Source organism: Neurospora crassa, linkage group IV, assembly GCF_000182925.2.
Source record: "Neurospora crassa OR74A linkage group IV, whole genome shotgun sequence".
Classification (NCBI taxonomy): domain Eukaryota; kingdom Fungi; phylum Ascomycota; class Sordariomycetes; order Sordariales; family Sordariaceae; genus Neurospora; species Neurospora crassa.
In genome coordinates, this window is record NC_026504.1 from 174,153 (window position 1) to 195,466 (window position 21,314).

The 21,314-nt window shown below is 50.6% G+C and overlaps 8 protein-coding genes across 8 annotated transcripts; 4 read left to right on the forward strand and 4 right to left on the reverse strand.

Annotated features, from left to right (window-relative positions):
• Positions 1-622: 622 nt before the first annotated feature.
• On the reverse strand, positions 623-3,061 carry NCU07592 (hypothetical protein; the record flags this gene model as incomplete). Its single annotated transcript, XM_957879.1, has 4 exons — positions 623-684; positions 1,113-1,133; positions 1,307-2,570; positions 2,639-3,061. 4 exons carry the CDS (start codon positions 3,059-3,061, stop codon positions 623-625), a joined length of 1,770 nt encoding a protein of 589 aa, XP_962972.1.
• A 1,077-nt stretch (positions 3,062-4,138) lies between these two features.
• NCU07593 (hypothetical protein) lies at positions 4,139-5,888 on the forward strand (the record flags this gene model as incomplete). The annotated part of the gene is made up of 3 exons (XM_957880.1): positions 4,139-4,424; positions 4,761-5,208; positions 5,297-5,888. The coding sequence occupies 3 exons, from the start codon at positions 4,139-4,141 to the stop codon at positions 5,886-5,888; spliced, it is 1,326 nt and encodes a 441-aa protein (XP_962973.1).
• Positions 5,889-8,284: 2,396 nt separating this feature from the next.
• Positions 8,285-9,776, reverse strand: NCU07594 (hypothetical protein; the record flags this gene model as incomplete). Its single annotated transcript, XM_957881.1, has 5 exons — positions 8,285-8,435; positions 8,731-9,092; positions 9,154-9,183; positions 9,559-9,620; positions 9,710-9,776. 5 exons carry the CDS (start codon positions 9,774-9,776, stop codon positions 8,285-8,287), a joined length of 672 nt encoding a protein of 223 aa, XP_962974.1.
• Positions 9,777-10,971: 1,195 nt separating this feature from the next.
• Positions 10,972-11,996, forward strand: NCU07595 (hypothetical protein; the record flags this gene model as incomplete). The annotated part of the gene is made up of 2 exons (XM_957882.1): positions 10,972-11,586; positions 11,670-11,996. The coding sequence occupies 2 exons, from the start codon at positions 10,972-10,974 to the stop codon at positions 11,994-11,996; spliced, it is 942 nt and encodes a 313-aa protein (XP_962975.1).
• A 2,633-nt stretch (positions 11,997-14,629) lies between these two features.
• Positions 14,630-15,826, forward strand: NCU07596 (hypothetical protein; the record flags this gene model as incomplete). The annotated part of the gene is made up of 1 exon (XM_957883.2): positions 14,630-15,826. The coding sequence occupies one exon, from the start codon at positions 14,630-14,632 to the stop codon at positions 15,824-15,826; it is 1,197 nt and encodes a 398-aa protein (XP_962976.2).
• Positions 15,827-15,892: 66 nt separating this feature from the next.
• NCU07597 (hypothetical protein) lies at positions 15,893-17,408 on the reverse strand. The gene is made up of 2 exons (XM_957884.2): positions 17,202-17,408; positions 15,893-17,143 (listed from the first exon to the last, which is right to left on the reverse strand). The coding sequence occupies exons 1-2, from the start codon at positions 17,278-17,280 to the stop codon at positions 15,981-15,983; spliced, it is 1,242 nt and encodes a 413-aa protein (XP_962977.2). The 5' UTR covers positions 17,281-17,408; the 3' UTR covers positions 15,893-15,980.
• Positions 17,409-17,714: 306 nt separating this feature from the next.
• On the forward strand, positions 17,715-20,517 carry NCU11365 (aminotransferase). Its single transcript, XM_001728079.2, has 2 exons — positions 17,715-18,365; positions 18,420-20,517. The coding sequence occupies exons 1-2, from the start codon at positions 18,230-18,232 to the stop codon at positions 19,703-19,705; spliced, it is 1,422 nt and encodes a 473-aa protein (XP_001728131.1). The 5' UTR covers positions 17,715-18,229; the 3' UTR covers positions 19,706-20,517.
• Positions 19,710-21,237, reverse strand: NCU11364 (ketoreductase). The gene is made up of 3 exons (XM_001728078.2): positions 21,097-21,237; positions 20,833-21,035; positions 19,710-20,740 (listed from the first exon to the last, which is right to left on the reverse strand). Exons 1-3 carry the CDS (start codon positions 21,149-21,151, stop codon positions 19,796-19,798), a joined length of 1,203 nt encoding a protein of 400 aa, XP_001728130.2. The 5' UTR covers positions 21,152-21,237; the 3' UTR covers positions 19,710-19,795.
• Between the last annotated feature and the right edge of the window lie 77 nt (positions 21,238-21,314).

Here is a 21,314-nt window from a genome sequence, read left to right on the forward strand (position 1 = left end):
TCAGAGATGGCGACGAATTGTAGCATATTGATGGTTGGCGGGGTTGATGTTGGCGTTGGTAAAGTTGAGTAATCGTAAGTTGGTGATGGTGACAGTGGTGATGGTTGAATGTTGGTGTGTTTACACTATGACTCCAGATAAATTCTGGAAGCCTTCAGTTACCTATCTTTCCTGCTTTGGTGTGCAACTGGAGTCTTTGAAGTGCTTCTTGTTGACAGGCGGTCTTGTGGCGCTTACTGTTGGACTGGAAGGACGAAAAGGTGTTGATTCTGGTGGTAGGAACAAGGAAGAAGGGAAAAAGCAGGGCAGCCTAAATACCCAGGACGGGAGGGCCAGTGAATGGAAGCACAGTGAATGGGCGCGAAGAGGCACGGCCGTCCAACACTTACAGCACCAATTTAAGGACTTATGTCAAATGTCGGAAACATTGAAAATCTCGTTTTTTACACCAGATAGGGCCAGTTTAATATATCAGCTACTATGGGGGGAAATGGCGTGCTTGTTGGGTATTTAGGCGTGCGCGGAGTATACCTAGGTAGCTCTTGATTAGCTCGAGCCCTTGTGTCAACTTTTCTATACCGTAGCGGGAAATCTCCCAAGACATCTAGCATAGCTGAATCACCTAGCCTAGTTGTTCAATAGAAGGCTCTAATTGGTCAATTTGGTGCCCCCTATAACGATGCGCTAGACTTTTTTTTTCCCTTTTTTTTTTTTTTTTTTTTTTTTTTTTTCCCCAGATGGACTGCTCTTTCCTAAATTCAAATTCCAAATCCAAATCCGTCTATGAATGGAAGGAACGAGCGTTCTTATCAATCAATTAAGCCAGTGGCTCAATGTAAGGGTTCTACGAGGTATACACGCAGGTAGGCCTTGGTGCCAGCCAGGCAAACACCCCTGGGCGCCAGCCCCGTGACACTCAATGGTTCTTGTTGTCGCTTTCTTTCTTCCTATTACCCGTTCGACCCTGTTGGTGGTTGTCTTTTTCGCGCGAAAGGTTTCGCGCGGAAGTGCCTACCTAGGAGACCTCTTACTAGGCTAGATGCTCCCCCCATACTCCCGCTATGGTACCTTACGTTTTCATGGATACCTAGGTAACTAATGCATAATCTTACCTTGGATACGCTGTTTCTGATCTACACAATGTCATATCAAATTGTATTAATGCCTTTTGACCTGTCCTAGTATGTCTTTAATCAATCCCGCACTCCCTTCCCGGACAAATACTCATAACATATCTTCAACGGTCCCACCACGTTAACGAGCATATCCTCTCTCCACCTCTCCATTGCCGCATTCGCTGGCTCACCTTCCACTTTGCTGCCAGAACGATTCCCCCCCAAACACCAATTCACCGCAGCCGCATAATCCTGTCCCGCCTCCCCGAGCACTTTCTCTTGCCAATCTCTTGCTGCCAACACATCATACAGTGAACGCACATGATCGTTGGGCGCAGCGAACTTCTCTTCGTACCGTCGCCGGCAAGGTTGGTCTTTCAGACGCTTGCCAAAGCCGAGCTCAAGGAGGATGATGCCGAGCTGGTCGAGGGAGTCGGCAATCGACATCGCCTCTTCTACAATTCTTGTCGTTTTCTTGCCCACGAAGGTTTGGTGGACGTATGGCTCGTTGAGGAAAGCTGGCTTGTCTTCGGCAAGTGATTGTGCCGAGGGGTTCGGGTCTAGGAGGAAGATGATGCCCTTCTTTGTGATGGTCGTGGGCAGCCAGGGAGAACCAAGAAGTTGAACGAACGAGGAGGCGATCGTTAGCGCCAGGGAGCATCTTCTTCTGCGTTCAAGATCCTGGAACAGATCTGCATCAATGATGTCTTGTAAAGTGACGGTGGTGTGATGCTGGGTTAGGTGGTAGGGCATGTCGTAGATGTGGTAAGTGATATCTTGGTTGATGAGGTAGCCGTAGCTGGGTTCCCGCTCCCCTGGAATTGTAGAAGAGACCGGCGTTTCTAGGGCGGTACAGAGACAGTGAATGATCTTCTTTGGGGTCGTGATCCTGGCGGAACCAGTGGAGGCGTTGGCGCTTTCGTCTCCTTGCTCTACATCTACAAGCGTCACTTCCTCTTCCAATGGTGAGGTCATCCGAGTTTGTGCCTCCTCTTCCGGCTTCGAGTTGACGCCCTGTTTCCCAACAATTCTCGTTTTCCGGACATTCCATGTTGCCGGAGATGGCTGTTCCTTCGTGAAAAGTACTTCGAACTCGGCCGTAGCATCGTTCCGATGGCGTAAAAGGAGGTTCGCACAGTGGGTCTTGCATCGGCAGTTCCAGCTTGAGGCGATAGCAATGAAGAATGTGTCGGCTGTTAACCAAAAGTTACAAAGCGCAGTATCTATGGCTACAGGATTGGACTGAGTCACAACAGGAGTTTTCGCAGAGAGGTCTCGGAGTCTGTCGCTGCCCTCGAGAAGTTCCCGGAGCTTTCTGTTGTAATCTTCCAATTTCGTGAGCAGCTGTGTTCGCTTTTCTGGACCCTTGAGGGCAAACTTGAATCTGTGCCATTGGAAAGACCGGTTGTCGCTGTCTCTCAAGGCCGTCAAACGTGCAATGACTGAAGCCTCACCCTAGGTGTTTGATGTCATTAGTAAGCCTGGAGGACATTATGCCGTGCAGTTGAGTTTATTGGACTTACCGGTGTGGTGATCTTGCCTTGAACTGACGAATTACCAAACGCCAGCTCGTCGACAACGTCTTCCATCACCTGCTCCATCGCTCGAATGTAATCCATGTACACCTCATAGCAATCGTGAAGGCGTGCCTTCAGGAGGCCAGCTGTCTTGGGCTCGGTCCACCAAGTTCCCAACGGATCCTTGATGAGTTCGGGAATCTTGTCCTTTTCTGTTGCGTCATCGATCATGAGAGGAAGAAGCAGTTCTTTCAGATTTCGCTCGTATAGAACCTTATTGTACTTGAGACCTCGGCTCCATGCCAGGTATTCTGCTTTGATGTTCAAAAAGACATCGATGCGCCTGGCCACCTCGGCATATCTGTCAAAAACCTCAATGGCGAGGGGCAAAACACCCAGCACAATACCAGTTAATGCAAGACCAGACATGACGCGTGAGAGAACAGAAGCAGGCAACGAAGGTACGTAGAGGTAGGCAGAGGTGCTTTGGGGCAAAACGATGAAGCTCGTGAGCGTGACGATTTGAGCGTTTGGTTGTTGGGTCTTTGAGGGTTTTATTCAGGAAGTGCAGTCCAGGATCGACGATGTGCAGCCGAAGCTTGGATCTGGGAAAGCTTACCTAGAGGTACCTACCTAGGTAAGTTACCTAGAGGTAGGTAAGTGCCTCCCCCCATCAGAGTCTGGAGATAGACGGGATGTTTGGAGGATTTCATAACAGGTGCGAGGAAAGCAGTAGTAAGAACGAAGTACCTCTAGGCTGGAAGGTTGTATACATGTAATATCGAAGGTCGGGCTACGTAGAGGTAGACAGACGCCCAACGGAAAGGGCAAGCAACTACCTCTATAGACCTTGAGGCTTCGACCAAACTTGACGCCTACCACGTATATCAATACCTGTAGGTATGCAACAGAGGTTCTATTATGAGTCGGAAGGTACATCCAGCCATAGACGTTGAGGCTTTAACCAAACGCCCACCACGTTATTAATACCTCTATATATTAGAGGCTCTAATTTGAGTCGGAAATAGGTCGAGTCTAACATAGCATCTACCTCTTACCGTACCTACCTACCTATGTAGGTACCGTATCATCCTAGGGGACAACTTCCATTTACTTCTAGGGACATTAGGTAGGCAGGGTCTGCACTCTGCAAGTATACTGCAACGTTTATGCCCGGGGGTAGGCAGTATGCCCACATAGATCCTGCCTCGTTTCCCTGGAAATTAGAATGGAAGCTATCCTTCGGAATTAATCGGTAATACATACGGAGTTCCGAGAATTAGGAAGGTGAACTGTGCGCTTACTAATAAGGGGTATTTCTACCTCTTGTCTTCTATTTAATCAACTACTACCTGTTCTCCAAAAGAACCCTCTATATAATTTGCCCCTATATCGACTGCAAGACAAACTCTTCAGAGGCATTTTCAATCGTCTTTCAGGTGTTTTGTCGTTCAAAAGAGGGATTTCTACGATCTGAATACCTCTGTCATCTACTGCAGACCCAATATGGACAACGATACAATCAGCGGCAGATGTCGCAAGATTCGACAGCAGTTGATAGACCTGCTGACCGTACTTGGAGATGGATCCGCCCAAGTGCCCGTGCCAACAACGGTCACCTCCGCTTCGGTCAAAGATGTTCTAGGGAAATTCATGCTGTGGGCTGGACCTCAGGGAGCATTGCGGAAGCCTGAATCAGAGTCGTCTCTGGATAGCAGACTGGCAAATTCACCGGACTTGCAGGACTGCATCGACTTCGAGTTGGCGGTTATGTTTGAGGCGCTTGAAGACCGTAAGTCGTCGCCGAAATCCTCTGCTCTCATGTTATACCTACTTATAGCCGTGATCTGACAAATAATGAAAACAGTCATGAACATTGTGAATGGTTCCAGGCCCAACCGGGAGATAGGTTCCGGTTCCGGTTCGGGCAATGATCTTGCCATGGACTCTCATTGGAATTCTCATACCGACGATCCCATTGATGAGGCTAGTTCTATACTTCCATTAATCTCGGGGGGAATCACATCACTTATGAAAATTGGTGTTCTGGTCCAACAACCGCCCTCGAGCGGAACAGATCATCTTCATCTTGCATTTCGGAACTTGGCCAACATGGATACCTTCTCAGATCGTCTTGACATTGACTATGTACGGCGCAAGCACCCGAAACTAGGAGACGGAGTGCAGTCTTCGCGTATGGGAAGGGCAATTGCAATGCGAAGACTATTCATTCGTTGTTGCCGAGATCATAAACACAACCTGGCGGCCAAAGACAATGATGGGGAAGATACCTCTCATCTCCAGATTGGAAGCCGAAGGACCACAACCGCCAAGCAGTCCACCAAAGCGACAACAGTCGTTGTCAAGGGAGATCTGATGGACACCCTTGCGGGATCTGTGGATGTTCTTGGTGAAGGACAGGAAGACGATGTCTCTCATTGCAGCGATTCTACCACGTCCGAATCACTGGCGACCCTGAAACTACCTCGACTCGCAGACCTATCGCCGAAAGACGACCCCTTCGAATGTCCTATTTGCTACACTCTTCAGCAATTGAGCTCAGAACAGGCATGGAGGTAGGCTTGACCGCTCTGCGGAGCTCGGATCATGGCACCTCAAGATATTGCACAGGGATAAAACTAACAAGCATTTCGAACACTGTAGGCATCATGCGTATCGCGACCTGAAAGCCTATGTGTGCACAGTGGGTGGAACCGAGTGCGACAACGAGTTCTTCGAAGACCGGACATCGTGGTTTAACCACGAACTTGAACATCATAGATCCGATTACGTATGTTTACTCTGCGGAGCCGACGAAGAGCGAAAGAAGACTACCCAAAGCTTGCTCAGACAGCATATTCTCACTGCTCACGGAGCTTTCGAACCGGATCAGCTTGAGCGGCTGGAAGAAGCTGGACGGAAAGCAATGATAAGTTTCAAGGCCAGCGATTGTCCATTCTGCGATGATTGGTCTGAGCTCATCGCGAGGGAGACGACTCCCGAGAGGACTTACGAGGCTGGAGACGATGTGGTTGTCAGCATCACCTGGTTCAAGAAGCATGTTGCCATGCATTTGGAGCAACTTGCAATCTTTGCCCTTTCATGCAATGACCACGAGAGTGGCATGGACAAAGATGAATTGCAGAGCTCAGGCTGGCGTGATAAAAAGACAGAGAACAAGGAAGAATTTGAGGCCCTGAGTTCCATGGGGCTGGGGCCCGAGGAATTCGCTTGGCTTTGGAATAAGGGAAGTTAAGGTGAAGGGGTTCTTGGCTGTACCTACTACCTCTACCTAGAGGTACCTACCTCTAGGCTAACAGAAAGCATGCTGAACCCTCCCAGGGGACACCATGGGTCAAGACGAATACGAGAATAGCCCAGAGACAGCAGAGGTACCTACCTATGGATGGAGGTTGAGATGGAACAGGTTTCTTTACGTATACTTATGTACCCAACAAACTGAATGTCATATCCCGTTTTACACAACCAAAAAAAAAAAAAAAAAAAAAAAAAAAAAAAAAAAAAAACCCGCATTTTAACCAAGTCTCCCATCCTCTAACGAGAGATACCACGAAGAGGGGTCACTTGATTCTGATGAGACTAGAACCAATAGTAAGTCTAGGTATGGACTATAAAGCATGGTCGAGAGGAAGTGGAATACCTTTCACCGACATAATCCCCGTCATTTTACGACTCCTTTGAGTCGCAAAGATGCACATGGCCCCCCTTTCCGGATCTTAAAGCAAGTTTTTCGCAACAAGACCTCTTCGGGAGAGGATTTTGTTCAAAAAACAGCTTCTTCAGGAGAGGGTCAGTGGCAGTTCGGCCCCGCCCCTAAGGGCCCTAGGTGGAGGTACTAACACCGCGCCGGATTCATCATGGACGCAAGACTCAGCACAGAATGACGTGGGTACATTGATTACGTCTACCGAAGCACTTGAACGGCCCAGGAAAAACGCTGAAGAGGAAGATCCCGAAAGGATTGAAGAGAAGAGCACAAGCGGTGGTCGTGACCCACACAAGGATACATAGGTAGAGGTAGGTATACACCTTAGCAATAGTGGTGGCAGGTGTTGAACCATATGGAAGGGAGTGATGACGGTGAACGAGATTGTGGTGGTGAAAGTCTCGATTGATTCACAGAAAAGGAAAGATGAAGAAGAAGGAGGATGAAATCCGACTTATGTACAGGGTAGCCATGTGTTGATCGCATCCCGCAAGACATGAGAGAAGATGAGGATACAAAAGCACGGAGAAAACAAATTAAAGCACCAGTGGTGTTGACGACCCGGACAAAGATCTGGACCTTGAAACCCCTTGGACTTAATGACCCCCACCCCTACAAATTTATCGAAGACCGACAACAAGGCGTCGATCAATCAGTTGATAGATCGTCGCACCCACCAGAATCAACGGAAAGTCTTGAACTTGACGGCAAGCCAGCTGACCGTCCCAGCAGTCGAAGGGATATGACGACGGATGAGCCAGCAGGGGCAAGTAATTCGGGGATTAATGCAACTCTGCCCCTTATCTCTGCTGAAAATGAAAACCGACAGATGGAGTGGGAAGAGCAAGCTGAGATGCTGAAGGAATTGGTAAGGCTACACAGGAGATGAAGGAATTTCGGTAAAGCAACTTCCATTGTACAGAAACTACGGCCAGTTATGGCCCTGTGCGCCCAAGAGGAAGCCGCGATCACTGTTGTAGGGATGCAATGCCAGAAAGGGGACGGGACCATCATGAGACTGCGGTATTGATTAGATGAGAGAACTTTGAGGGATGGGAGACGAGGAAGAAGGACTGAACAGAGGAGCAGGAAATCGATCGAGAAAGGTACCTAGAGTGGCCAAAGATAGGTACCATAGCGGGAAAATCACTAGCGCATCAAGCCTTGTTGGGAGGGTTCAACGCTTGCAATCTTCACAAGCCTTGTTGTGAAATCTAGCACTGTTGGCTCCCTAGCACTATTGTTTAAGGAAGGGCTCTTATTGGCTGAACTACTCCGTTCTTTCCTTTTTACCCCCCCCCCCCCTTTCCACCTCATTTCCCTATATTAAAGGCAACAACGAACAGCTCTATTAACTACTTGGGCCAGTGGCTCAATGGTTTCTGTCGTCGCTCTCTTTCTTGTGGTTGCTAGTTCAATTCCAATCAGAGACAGCTTTTTTTCCGTCGCGCGAGAAGTCTCGCTGAAGTGAAAGTGTGAATACCTTCATCCGAGCCCCTACCTACCCCCAAGTAGGCAAAAAAAAAAAAAAAAAAGGAAACCCCTTGTAGCAGCCATTATAGAAGGCCACTATAGGGGTCTTTAGCTTTTATTATTTTGCACCTAAATCCGACCAATCAGGGGCCTCCCTCAACCAACAGTACTAGATCTCACAACAAGGCTGGGCCAGTTATCTGCTCTAAGATTTGGAACTACCCTTGCAACCCCCTCTCAAGCCTTGACACTCTCCCTATATTTCCGCTGTGGTAGGTATCTAATGACTTGTCTGGAAGGTTGCGATAATCGTTGAGCGTGACAGGATCACCGATCAGTAGCAGCTCTTTCATTCACACTTCCTTCATCAATGCAGATGACAAGCTGTTCTTGATAGTGCACTGATGGATGTACACTTAGTAGTGGTACATACTTCCATGAATGATCTACGTTCACGACGTGTATTTGCTCGCAGACTCCTTCTGTTGATCTGTCCTCGAATACGCTGCCGTCATGGGTGGACTACCTACACAAAATTGCTGTTGCTTCAAAGATGGTGCCATCGCATTGCAAGGGGAAAGTTGAGGATACGGGTAGGAATGGCTTTAGTCAAAGCCTTCCATAAAAACTTGAAGTTCTTTCCATTCTTAATGCCGAAGCTCGTTTCTTCCGGGTATAACCACACGCACGACCTAATTCCACCTTCTCCCCCTGAGATTTGCACCAAATATTCCTTCCTTTCGCTCGTATCCAGTCACGTACCTCTACGTATAAACCTTCAAGAGAAGCCCTGAGTTCGCCAACTGAAAACCACACAGACATCCACTCCCACCTCATCTCATCCTCCTCTCCCTCACCCCCGTCCATCCCATCCTACTCCCTCCTTCCCGCCACGTACTGCAACCAAGCTTCCGACGGTCTCGTCAAATGCTCCTCACACTCCGCTCTGAAAACAAGCGCAGGACACATCTCGACGTTTCTTCTCACAAATTTCATCCACAACTGGATTGCTGTCGCCCACTCCACAGCGGCCTCCACAAGGACTTCGGGGTGGGGGTTGCCGAGGCAGAGGTGCTCGTAGTAGCCGTGCATCGCTTCCTCCCTTGCCGTGTGATAGGCTCGGGAAACCTTGTTTGGGGTGTTGACGTGCTCGGGGGCCACGACAAGGATGTCCTCCAGCACGATGGAGAGCATGTTGAACTTGATGCGCTCCTTGATTGCTTCGTAGGAGTCTTGTTGGTTCCTGGTTGCGGCAGACATCTGACGGGAAGAGGTTAGTGAGAAGGGAGGTTGAGGAAAGTGTGGGTGGCGGGATGATTACCTTGAAATGGGAATGGAAGATGTGGAGGATCTGATGAGAAATAGAGATAAAGTGTCAGTGAGATGTGGAGATTATTGACTGATTGATAGCGGAATATGGTAGAGGTAGCTTACGTGGGAGTTGAGGAGGATGTGATGTCGACGAAACCTTGGAATGGAGACGGATGATGTTGGGGGTCTAGAGGTAATGAGAGAAGGAAAGAAGATGTTAGCGGATGTATGGACTGTTGCTTGGACGGAGACGAAGAACTTACGTTGATAGCTTCTACTCAGGTTGTGACGTTGAGAATGCGGGGTTAGCGCCCGGGAACAAGGAAGATGGTGATGAACTGATGAATGAAAGTAAGGAAGTATTAGCGAGACATGTACTTCTAGACTGATTGTTGGACAGAGGAGGAATACTTACGTTGGTTCTGCTTAGATAGGTAACCGTGAGACGTGTCGCGGGGTGGAGAGACAGAAGAGTTTCTGTAGAGGTAGTTGTGTGAGAAAAGGAAAAGAAAGAGGAGAGGGTTGTGCACGGGGATGGAGTTACCTATACCTATAGGGCAACTTACCTCTACCTTGGCTAGACGCGACGTGACTGAAATCTACGGCGCGACGGAGGGACGTCTGCCTACCCATTTCTAGAAAGCAAACAACCAGAGAAGGGTGAGGCTCAGGCACGGTCCCGCAAAGGTTAAGACGGCAAGGTCAGGTCTAGGGCCGTAGAGGTACGTGGCTTGTAACAAAAATCATATATAAAAGTTTCCAAATCAAGTGCAGTGATGAATCAGTAAAGAGACCCGAAAATAATAACTCAAAACTACCTCTATGATCGGTGGAGGTATTCAAGACCTTGGATCAGATGCAGATATTGACCAGCACCTTAGAGGTAGATATAGGGGTGAGGGAAAGAAGTTACATTGAAGACTGACCTAGGCGTACTTAGGAATTGTTCCAAAGCTTGTATTAAGACAGTTGTAGTTGAGAACCTTTGCTGCGTTTGCGAGTTTTCCATGACTCCAAAAACCCATCTCGCTGATACTCTTGCACTTTACGTCTCTACCTCTAGTCATCCATACCTCAACCATGACTGGTTTGGATGACCGTTGGTTTGCCAGCCATCAGAGAAACATGATGCATGTTTCAGTGACTCAGAGTGCTTCTATATCATGTAGCACTTCGAGAACATGTCAGGTTTTGATTGATTGCGTACCTATATACTGATCATGACTATCTCATGGTTAAATCTTCTAGTTCGTATGGTCTATGTCACCACTTGGTGGCTAGTAGAGGTAGGTATGTCAATTGAAAACACCAAATAAATGGCGATTCGCAGTACACCGAGACTCCAAATTCAAATTGTTCAAGAAAAAATTGAATGGAAGCTGATATAATATGGATGCTTCCGTTCCCCGTTCTCCATTAAACCGTCATTCTTTCCCTTCACTGGCATCACCCACTTTACGCAGTACATCTGCCGACTGACCTGACACGGGGCGGGAGTTCGACAGTCGGTGAAGGGTCTCTCAAGTGAGGAAGGTACGAGATAACAAAACGGCAGGCGGTCAAGACGTAACACCATTGGGACGAGAAGGTTGGCCAAGTGACAGCGAGCCTCAGCTTTGTCCTCTGCCACCTGGCCCACCAACCCTTCACTCCTCCCTCGAAATTTTGCTCGTGTTGTGCAATCTCTTCCACCTTTCAACCCCTCGGTCCTTCACTGTACAGGTAACCAGTAACTCACAACAACACGCTTTCCATGTAAAGGTAACGAGCAACCCTATTCATCTGTGTGTAGAGGTATATATCACAACAACCCATCACAAACCGCAAAATGTCCAACACCAACAACCACAACCAGCTTCCAGCCATGCCCGTCAACGCCGGACTCGACAATGACGATGGCCGTGTCAGCAACGAAGACATCCGCAAATACGTTGCAGACTCAGCGCAGCAAATGTCCTTCCGATGCTTATTTCCCCAGGAAGTCCACGACAGAATGTGGCAGCTGTTCAAGATGACAGTCCGCTTCACCCAGAGGGAAATGGAACAGGACTTGAGCTTTGCGCCACTGGCCGTTACCAGGGAGTTTCTCAAGAAGGAACACCATGCCTACGTCCTTGACAGGGAAAAATGGGCTACCGAAGAGAGGATCATGGGACTCAGGAGACAGGAGCTGGCAATCGAAAGGCAGTGTATCGCTGCAGAGAAGGCTGAGTTGAATGACCAAAAACGGAAGTTGGCCGCCGAACGACTCCAGCTCGAGGCGAAGAAGAAAATTGCCAGGGCTGGATTGGAAGTTCTGGTTGTCACGGTGCCTCCTGTGATGTCATTTCCTGAGCAGAGAAGCTTACTCGTCGACCGACGAGTACCCGTGGCAATAAGCTCGACATCACAAGAAAAAGACGTAGAGGTACACATCGAGCACGAACCAGGACCGCACAACGAGGTAGGTACGTACCATTCCATGGAGATCCAACATCAGCATGACTGCAGTGGGTCTGACAAGTCGAATGCTCAACCAGTCAACAGAACGCCCAGGACACCCTCACCACCCAAAAGCAAGCCCACAAACGAACCAGATCACAGGCCGGGCTTGACGAGAACCTTGACCTACCTCTACCTCTACCGCACCAAAATGTCAAATACTTCGAGCCCGGCAAACCAACCCCAGTGGCCATCACCCAACTCGAAGCCTGCGTCAGCACCACCACCAAGGTTGTCGACCTCCACATCCTCAAGAGGCCCTATGTGATGGTTAGGCCCAGCCAACCCGACCCCAACATCCACACGCCACTCATCACATCCGTCCTATCCAGCCTCTTCGCGCCAGGAATTGAACGAAGGCTGAAGTACTGACGCGTTCGAGCGGGAGGGTACTCCGGACCAATGGTTCTGCTGGCATGGGGTGCTCAACGTTGGCCGTCGAAACAAGGTGATAAAGGAGACGTGGAAGTGTCGATGCAAAAAGCTCTGGAATGTGGGAGTATGCGTTCCTAGTCACCCGGGTTCATACGAGCTGGCGAGTTGCGAGCCATGGTGTTAAGGTCGTGTAACCGAAGTAGTGTGGTTGGCGTCAGATTCCAAGTCACGCGAGTCACAGGACTCATGCTACTTATTTGATTGCTGCGAGATGTGAAACCTCAATACTGAAAATGGGAAGGAAGATTTGATATGGGAAGCGGTTGGTTCTTTCCATAGCACCAGAGTAGAGACACCGATATTGCTCATTTAACAGCATTTCGTCGTGGAAAGCCCCGCCAAGCCTGCGGTCGGTACCTACCTGGTAATTTGGACACACCCAAGCCACTCGGCATTTCCACATCCCCACTTCGATGAATCATCAGTTGTTACTGATGTTAGGATTGGGGTGAATAGGTAGAAGTCTGCTGTGGTAGACTGAAAGATGGAAATTTTTACTACACCGGGTTGAGAGTGGGAAGGGGAACTAAAAGTGACGAGAGCTGGAGGCCGGAGTCGGATATTTATGGTCGATTCTTGACATTGATGCTTGCCTGGTTGGCGATGGTGTAAAGGCGCCGTACAGCAGCTTACAGCGACGATGAGAGTCGGTTGGCTGGCGAAGCGAATCCACCTAACCGACGAGTAAGGTACCTCTAGGTTTGAGGGGCACAAAAACTGAGTGCGGCACCTCCTCGAGTGAGTGGCTCAAATTCTACCTTATTGTTTTCCATCAACCAACCATCACCAATTCACCACTTCAGTCGTCATTGATTGAGTGGCATGCCCTGCAGCTAGTATGTACATTCTTCTCTCAGTGGTTCTCCTTTGATTCGCTCCCCCAAGACCGCGCCATCAGGTCCCAGCCACAGCCCCCATATTCCCAGCTGTCAATGGCCCAACAACGACACGACTCTGCCCAACAAGAAAAGTCCACGTCCACCATGCAAAGCCGACAACAAAACCTCTATGGATGGGTCCTTTTGGGAGTCTAAAGAGGGAGCCAACCCCCCCAAGTCTGCGACCACTTTGTGAGACATTTAGTCGGCACCTTTGCAGCAAGTTCGAGTGCGTTTTCTCGCCGTTCAAGCGCACACAATCTCGTCTTCGACCTTCTCACTCTGCCCTGTCCCACATGGTTGAATAATGGCGACATCTCCACAAACTCTACGCCGTCGCCTTCGGGGCTACCTAGAACAACGACGGGCTAAAACGGGCACTGATACGCTCGTCGTAAGTTCTCGACTAGTCCTCGTTCATTGGATTTGCGTACTAACACAAACACACAGGATGGCACAAGATTCTGCTCCGAATGTCGACAAATTAGTGCCAAGCTTGAGGAACTCATTGGCCGTCGAAAGTTCTGCCAGTGCTTGGTCGCACCCATCGATCTTCGGAATCACATCCCAGTCGAACAGTCCCGACAAAAGAAATGTAACCTCTGCAATGTCATGACCCACATGGTTCGAGTCAGTGGTACCCTTGAAAGTTGGCTTACACAAAATTGCTACCTTTATATCGGTTCAGTAAGGGAACAGTACGGCATTTCTAGAGACTTCCCCCACATTTCTGACAGCTTTTGCATGTGGATTATGCCAAACGGAAATTTGCCAAGGTATAGCCCGTTTGGCCCATTGTTACCATACGAGCCCCGTGTTTACTACTTCTACGTTGGTCAGGCTGTTGAAGTCAGCAATGATTCAGGGAGAATAGGTGGCCGCCTCGTCGGACCTTACGCAGACTTCGAGCTTGTCAGGTCATGGTTGAACGACTGCACTTTGCATCATGGCACTACCACCTGCCAAACCGACGCTTCCAATCTCCAAGATGTTCCAGCGTTCCGAGTAATAGACTGTTCGTCGCGGAGTCTCGTTTCATGGTCGCAGCTACCGACAAACCAAGATCGCAATTATGTCGCTTTAAGCTACGTGTGGGGAACCAAACCGGATGATGGGAATGAAGGAGACATGGACATCTCGGACCGGACAGTGGATTGGCCACTTCCATCAAAGCTTCCTCCTCTCATCGAAGATACTATCACGGCGGTCACCAAGCTAGGCTTCAAATATCTCTGGATTGATCGATACTGTATCCCACAAGGGGATCAAGAAGCAAAACACACACAGATTCAGAACATGGATAGCATATATGGGTCAGCTTCCTTGACAATCATTGCGGCGGCGGGAAATGATCCATCCCACGGACTCCCAGGTGTGTCGTTGCCGAGATACGGCCGTGGTCGCCCGGATAAGGATCCACCATTTTCTGTTAAAATTGGATCCCGAACGTTTGTCACTGTGGGGACAGGCGACATGCCACGACAACTAAGGGAATCAAAGTGGAATAATCGAGCTTGGACGATGCAGGAAGCTTTTCTATCATGCCGCTGCCTCGTTTTCTTCGATGATGGAGCATACTTCCAATGCAGCTCACCTAGGTCGCACCGCTTTGAGGCACTTCATGAGCCGTCAGCTCTACTGCAGCTCAGACACGAAGTACTCAGTACCCAAAAGCGAGAAGTTATGGAATTAATGCCTGCAGACTCATTGATTCTGACCAAAATCGGAAAAGCTGGGGATTTTAAGCTTGACTGGTGCCTGCAACTTGTGGAGGACTATTTCCCTCGAAGCCTGACCTTCGAAAACGACACCCTAAATGCATTTTCGGGCATGTTGAAGTATTTGCAGTCCTTGAAACCGTCAATTCCCAACCTGTGGGGTGTTTTGATGCTTCCAGACGTCCTATCAACGTCCCCTAAACAACGGATCAGATATAACCTCGTCCGCGGTTTAGCGTGGCTTTACCGTGGGTATACCTCTAGGGGTGATCCGATCTCGCACAACCTTGGCAAGCTAGAAGGAACAACCAAATCACTGAGGAAGGAGATGTTCCCGAGCTGGACATGGGCTGATTGGAGGCCAAGAGTTGAACTTGACGGTAGGGGTGGAAATGACAACATTCGCATCATTCCCCAAGATTCACCCTTCACTTCCCTTGTCGATCTGAGTGTGGAGCTTGACGATGGAAGGATCGTCTCTTGGGGTCAGGGATACCTTTACGACTCGGATGTATCATGGTTGGCAACTTTGCCAAACCCGCCAAGGATTCTGCACATCCAGGGATATACCGCTAATCCGCAACTACGATACATGACGGAGGAAGAGTGGGCGGAGTTCAACGAGCGAACTATACTTCCCAATAAAGAAGCCCACGCCCACAGTGAAAATGGTGGTTATCCCGAGCACCACGAGTGCTGGTCCGACACGCAACGTTGGATATTGATAGACGCTGATGGGCAGCACCTCCAGCCACTGCTTGAGACGGCTTCCCACGATGAGCCCCGGTGCTGGGTACACGTGAGAAATTCTGCTCAATATAACTCTGGCTTTCAAGAAAGTTTGGCAGCCGAAGCATACCTTTTCCAAAGGCAGAGGGGCAACCAGGCCGACACCATCAAACCCTACACCGAGTGCACGTTCGATTTTCGAGTCATTGTACTAGGTTATGATGTGTGGGGCTTTGTGTATTACATGATACTCATGAAGGCCGACAGTCAGATTGAAGCATTTGAGCGCATCAAGGTCCTTCGATTTGAGTACCTTTCATACTACGATGAATCGGGCGAGAACCCAGCGTGGCGAGAGGAGCTTTTGGCCGAATCAACCGGAGAGCACGCTGAATCCTTCCGGGGGACACCATGGGTCAAGATGGACACTAGAATAGCCTAGAGACAGTGAAGCGGGAGGTTGAGATAGAACAAATTTCCTTACTTTGTAAATGTATCTAGGTAGCAAAGAGAATGTCATATCCCGTTTCCACACATCGAGAAACTCAGTCACTTTGACCAAGCTCAGTCGACATGCCTAGTTTAAATACGGACTACTAAATACCACCCGCCCAAGCCAACATAACCCTCATCATCACCCCCTCCTCACACCCCACCGCCGCATCCAACGTCGGCTGCACATGTGCCTCGCCTACACACTCCACCGTCACCACACCCCTCCCCTTGACCTCCCTCTCCAAGTCCGTGGAGGTAGTATCTCGATCCATCACCACCGTCTCACCCCCCACACACTCCCTTCCAAACCGGCGACAACTATCCACCAACACCTCGGCCGTACCCACCGTCACCAACGTCTTTCCCACCATCGCCCTCTGCCCATCCCTGCCAAACACCCGTCCCCAAACTTCCTCTTCCTCTTCGGTATCCCTCTCTTCCGAAAAACTGCACAAATTCGCCCACACCTCATCCACCTTGGGATCCCAAAGTTGTTGATACCGCGCACACTGTCCTTCCGTGAGATAATCCCATTTATCATCCGCTTTCTCAAACATGGATGCACCACCCGGCCGCTGCATCGACGCCCAAGGGGAAATAAACACGGCCGCTTTGAACTGATCTTTTTCATCCTTCTTCCAACCTTCTACCTGCGGTGCATACGGACTTGGCTTGGCGAGGTGAGCCAGCAAGGCGCCGACGAGTTGGCCGCCGGCACTGTCTCCCGCGAGGATGATGTCGGAGGGACAAAGGGATTGATCAGTAAGGAGGTAAGAAAGCGCGGCAACGGCTTGGATTAGTTGAGCGGGATAAGGGTGTTCAGGCGCGAGGGCGTATTCGAGGATGATGGTTTGGTGAGCTTGGCTGGCCTGGTGCAGGGAGAGAATAAAAGGCATGTGGCCTGCGGCGCGAAGGGGATTGACGAAGCCGCCGCCGTGGAAGTAGAGGAGTGTGGTCTTTCTGTCACTGGTGTCGGCCTGGCCAGTCACGGGGGTGAGGAAGTGTAAGACTGGTGGTGGGACATGCTTGAGCTGAGGATCTGAAGATGGCGGGAGAGGAACGGTAACGGTGGTGTGTGCGATGTTGGGGTGTAGGGAGACGTAAAGCTCGATGGCTTTCCCTGTGGGGACGCGCCGTGCTTGGAGGTGTAGGTACTTGGCGGGGTAAGTGGCGCGGCGGACTTTGAGGAGAGCCAGAGCGAGGTTTTGGCGCCAGTGTAAAGAGGGATTACTCTGGAAGAGGAGGAATTTGATGCATCGCGCGGCTGTAGTGGGTGTTAGTGAGGACTTGACTTTGAAACATGAGAACGGGAGGGGGCAGACCGAAGAGCGGAACAAGCCAGGTGAGAGAGAGCTTCTCCCAGAGAGTGAGAGCCTCAGATGGGGGCTCGTCGGCGGTCATTTTGAGTGGGTGAATAGTCAAGGGTGCCTATGGAATTATGTTTTGTGGTATTGATAAAGTGAGGTTGGGAAGCATAGCCAGCAACAGTGGTGATGTTTTGTTACCCGCGATACAACGAATTGTATTTTACCGAGGTACCTACGTGCCGGAAAATGACAACCGCGATGACATTGCGACACTGCTTAGTCAGGCTCCCTGACTCGTGAGGGTCCCTGGTCGCAAACATTTCGAGAACGACGAAACTTTCCAGAACAACAACTCAAAATTTCGCAACACCAAAGTTTTTGTCTAACATCATCACCATGTCAACAAATATCCAAAACAAGTCACAAAGTCAATGCCTGACGCCGTCCTTGATCCGTCTCCAACCGCATAAGCCACACCCGCTGCATTCCGGCAATTGCCGACGGCCAACCGGCATGTTCCCCGCTTTTGTTTATCTAGTCATCTTTCAACGGATGGAAATACGCCCTTGGAATGATTGAACTCACGCCCTTCAATTGACAAGATGCAACCTCGTCATACCTCAAACCCAAAGATAAGAGTTCTGGAAGGTTACCCATCCACTATGACTCGATAGAGTTGAACAATTCGAGCTTATCAGAGGTCGAGGACTGAAAGCTGAAAAAGACGATGTGGGGTTGATGGCAATGCATGCCCCTGTCCCTGCTATAGGTAAGACGGAGTGACGGGGTAACCCTCCACCGGAAGGATCCGCTGATGACAGACGATCCGGTTCGGTTTCCCGGTTGGCAAGGGTCTGATGAACGGTCCGATGGAGTCATGGCACTCACATGTGCACATGTTTGTGGGGTTCCGTGAGTCAAGATCATTGACGTCTCATACCTAACAAGCTTTCATATTTCAAGGAGTGTTTCCCTACTCACTCATCGCAAATATCATCACCCATTCTCTTGGTCTCTCGACACCCAGCAATCAACAAGTCACAATGGTCGCCACCACCGTCGAGCTGCCTCTGCAGCAAAAGGCCGACGCCGCCCAAACTGTTACTGGCCCCCTCCCATTCGGCAATTCCCTCCTCAAGGAATTCGTCCTCGACCCTGCCTACCGGAACCTCAACCATGGTCTGTACAACATCCCCCATGCATGACCCCAATGTAATCACTAACGAAAAGCAGGCTCCTTCGGCACCATCCCCTCCGCCATCCAACAAAAACTCCGCAGTTACCAAACCGCCGCCGAAGCCCGCCCCTGCCCCTTCCTCCGCTACCAAACCCCCGTACTCCTCGACGAATCCCGCGCCGCCGTCGCCAACCTCCTCAAAGTCCCCGTCGAAACCGTCGTCTTCGTCGCCAACGCCACTATGGGCGTCAACACTGTCCTGCGCAACATCGTCTGGTCCGCCGACGGCAAGGACGAGATCCTCTACTTCGACACCATCTACGGCGCCTGCGGCAAGACCATCGACTACGTCATCGAAGACAAGCGAGGGATCGTTTCTTCTCGCTGTATCCCATTGATCTACCCCGCCGAAGACGACGATGTCGTCGCTGCCTTCCGGGACGCCATCAAGAAGAGCCGCGAAGAAGGCAAGCGACCCCGTCTGGCTGTTATCGACGTCGTCTCCTCCATGCCTGGCGTACGGTTCCCGTTCGAGGACATCGTCAAGATCTGCAAAGAAGAAGAGATCATCTCGTGCGTGGACGGCGCCCAAGGCATCGGCATGGTGGACCTCAAGATCACCGAGACCGACCCGGATTTTTTGATTAGTAACTGCCACAAGTGGCTGTTTACTCCGCGCGGATGTGCCGTGTTCTACGTGCCTGTGCGTAACCAGCACTTGATCCGCTCGACGCTGCCTACTAGCCATGGGTTCGTGCCGCAGGTCGGGAATAGGTTCAACCCGCTGGTGCCGGCGGGGAACAAGTCAGCGTTTGTTAGCAACTTTGAGTTTGTGGGCACGGTGGATAACTCGCCGTTCTTTTGTGTTAAGGACGCGATCAAGTGGCGCGAGGAGGTGCTCGGTGGGGAGGAGAGGATCATGGAGTACATGACTAAATTGGCGAGGGAAGGTGGACAGAAAGTGGCGGAGATTCTGGGGACGAGGGTGTTGGAGAATAGCACGGGAACGCTGATCAGGTGCGCCATGGTCAATATTGCGTTGCCGTTCGTTGTGGGAGAGGATCCCAAGGCGCCGGTCAAGTTGACGGAGAAGGAGGAGAAGGATGTTGAAGGGTTGTATGAGATTCCCCATGAGGAGGCAAACATGGCGTTCAAGTGGATGTACAACGTGCTGCAGGACGAGTTTAACACGTTTGTACCCATGACCTTCCACAGGAGGAGGTTCTGGGCCAGATTGAGCGCGCAGGTGTATTTGGAGATGAGCGATTTCGAGTGGGCGGGGAAGACGTTGAAGGAGTTGTGTGAGAGGGTGGCTAAGGGGGAGTACAAGGAGAGCGCCTGATTTTGGATTTGGATATGATGACGATAAGTTCAATCTACCTTGATACCCTGCCTTGTTCCTTCATTCGATGATGCTTCTGTTTACACAGGTCTAGTTCGGCAAAATCTTCTCATCCGGGCCACAATGTCCAGCGATCTTCGGTGTGCCCTTCCCAACGCCCATCTCCCTCAAGCTCCTGACCGTATCAGCCACGCTTTCCTCCAAACTCCTACACTCGAGCTCCAGCACCTCCTTACTCCTCGCATTGTCGAACTTCCAGTGATTCTCCGGGAAGTCATCAAACTTGACACAATCTTGACACATTTCCACTTCTTCCCCCTTGTTCTCAACCTCGCTGCCTTGTTGGTGTTGGTGTTGCTTCGCTCTACACAACCCATGAACAACCCCTGCAATTTTCGCATTGCTAAAGAACCCCCCAACAACATAAAACCGCTTCCCTCCCGCCTCGGGCCTCGTCATCGCCCTCACATGCGCAACGGCTACATCGCGCACATCCACAAACGTGAATACCGGCGCCGTCCGCGGAATTACCTGGCACCACTTACCCGTCAAGCAATCAGCAATCCTCTCATTCGACGTATTAACCTTCAATTCCCCGGCATTCTTGACGTCCAGACTCCTTGGCAGCGGCCCAAACGTATACGTGTTATTAATCGTCGCCAAGTCCCAACTGAGCTCGTTCTCTTCCATAAACTCCCACGCCGCTTGCTCGGCGAACTTCTTGCTAGCTCTGTATGTCGTGTCGCCGGGCGCGTTGGGGTCCGCGGCCTGGTCCCAGTTCAGTGTCTCATCGTCGGGCCAAGAGGATTCATCGTACACGGGGCGGTGGTTGGGCGGGTTGAGTATGGCGGCGCTGCTGGAGGTCAAGACGGCGCGGAGGAGGGAGGAGGAGGCGTGCTCTTGGAGAGAGGACAAGAGCGAGACGGTGCCGTTGATGGCTGGGAGGAGACAGTCGTTTACCGGGTCCGAGAAGGAGAATTGGCAAGGGGATGCGGTGTGGATGCAATAGTGGAGGGGGAGGTTGGTTTTGATGACCTGTGAGGGGAGATGACTTGTTAGGATAGGTACAAGACCGCGGAAGCAAAGTTAGGGTAAACTGGAAAGGAAAAGGAAAAGTAGGGACGAACCTCATCGAAAGCTCCGTCTTCAGCAATGTCTTCGACCACGGCGTAGGTCACCTTGCAGCCGACGCTGTTGACCACGTTGGGGGAGTTGGCGATGGAGGCGATGATGCGTTCGCCTTTGGCTTGGGAGCGGGCGGTTACGACGATGTCGAAGCCGCATTCGAGGAGGTGATCGAGGATGTGGGAGGCAATGAAGCCGGTGCCGCCTGTTGTCGGGTGTGTCAACGGAATTGACGAGATGAAGATTAAGGCAACCAAGTCACATACCGGTCAAGAGCACCTTGCTCTTGGGGTGGCCGGGGATACCTCCTAGCATCGGCATGGTGATAATGGGGCGGAAGGTAGGAACGAAGTTTGTGCTGTGTTGTGGTGAAGGTAGGGTAGTTTCAGTCCAAAAGGAGACAGGTCGTCTGCTAAATGTAGAGATATGTTCAGCTGAGTTGTTTGGGGAAAGTGGAAGCTCGGGTTGTGCCGGTGTTGCACAA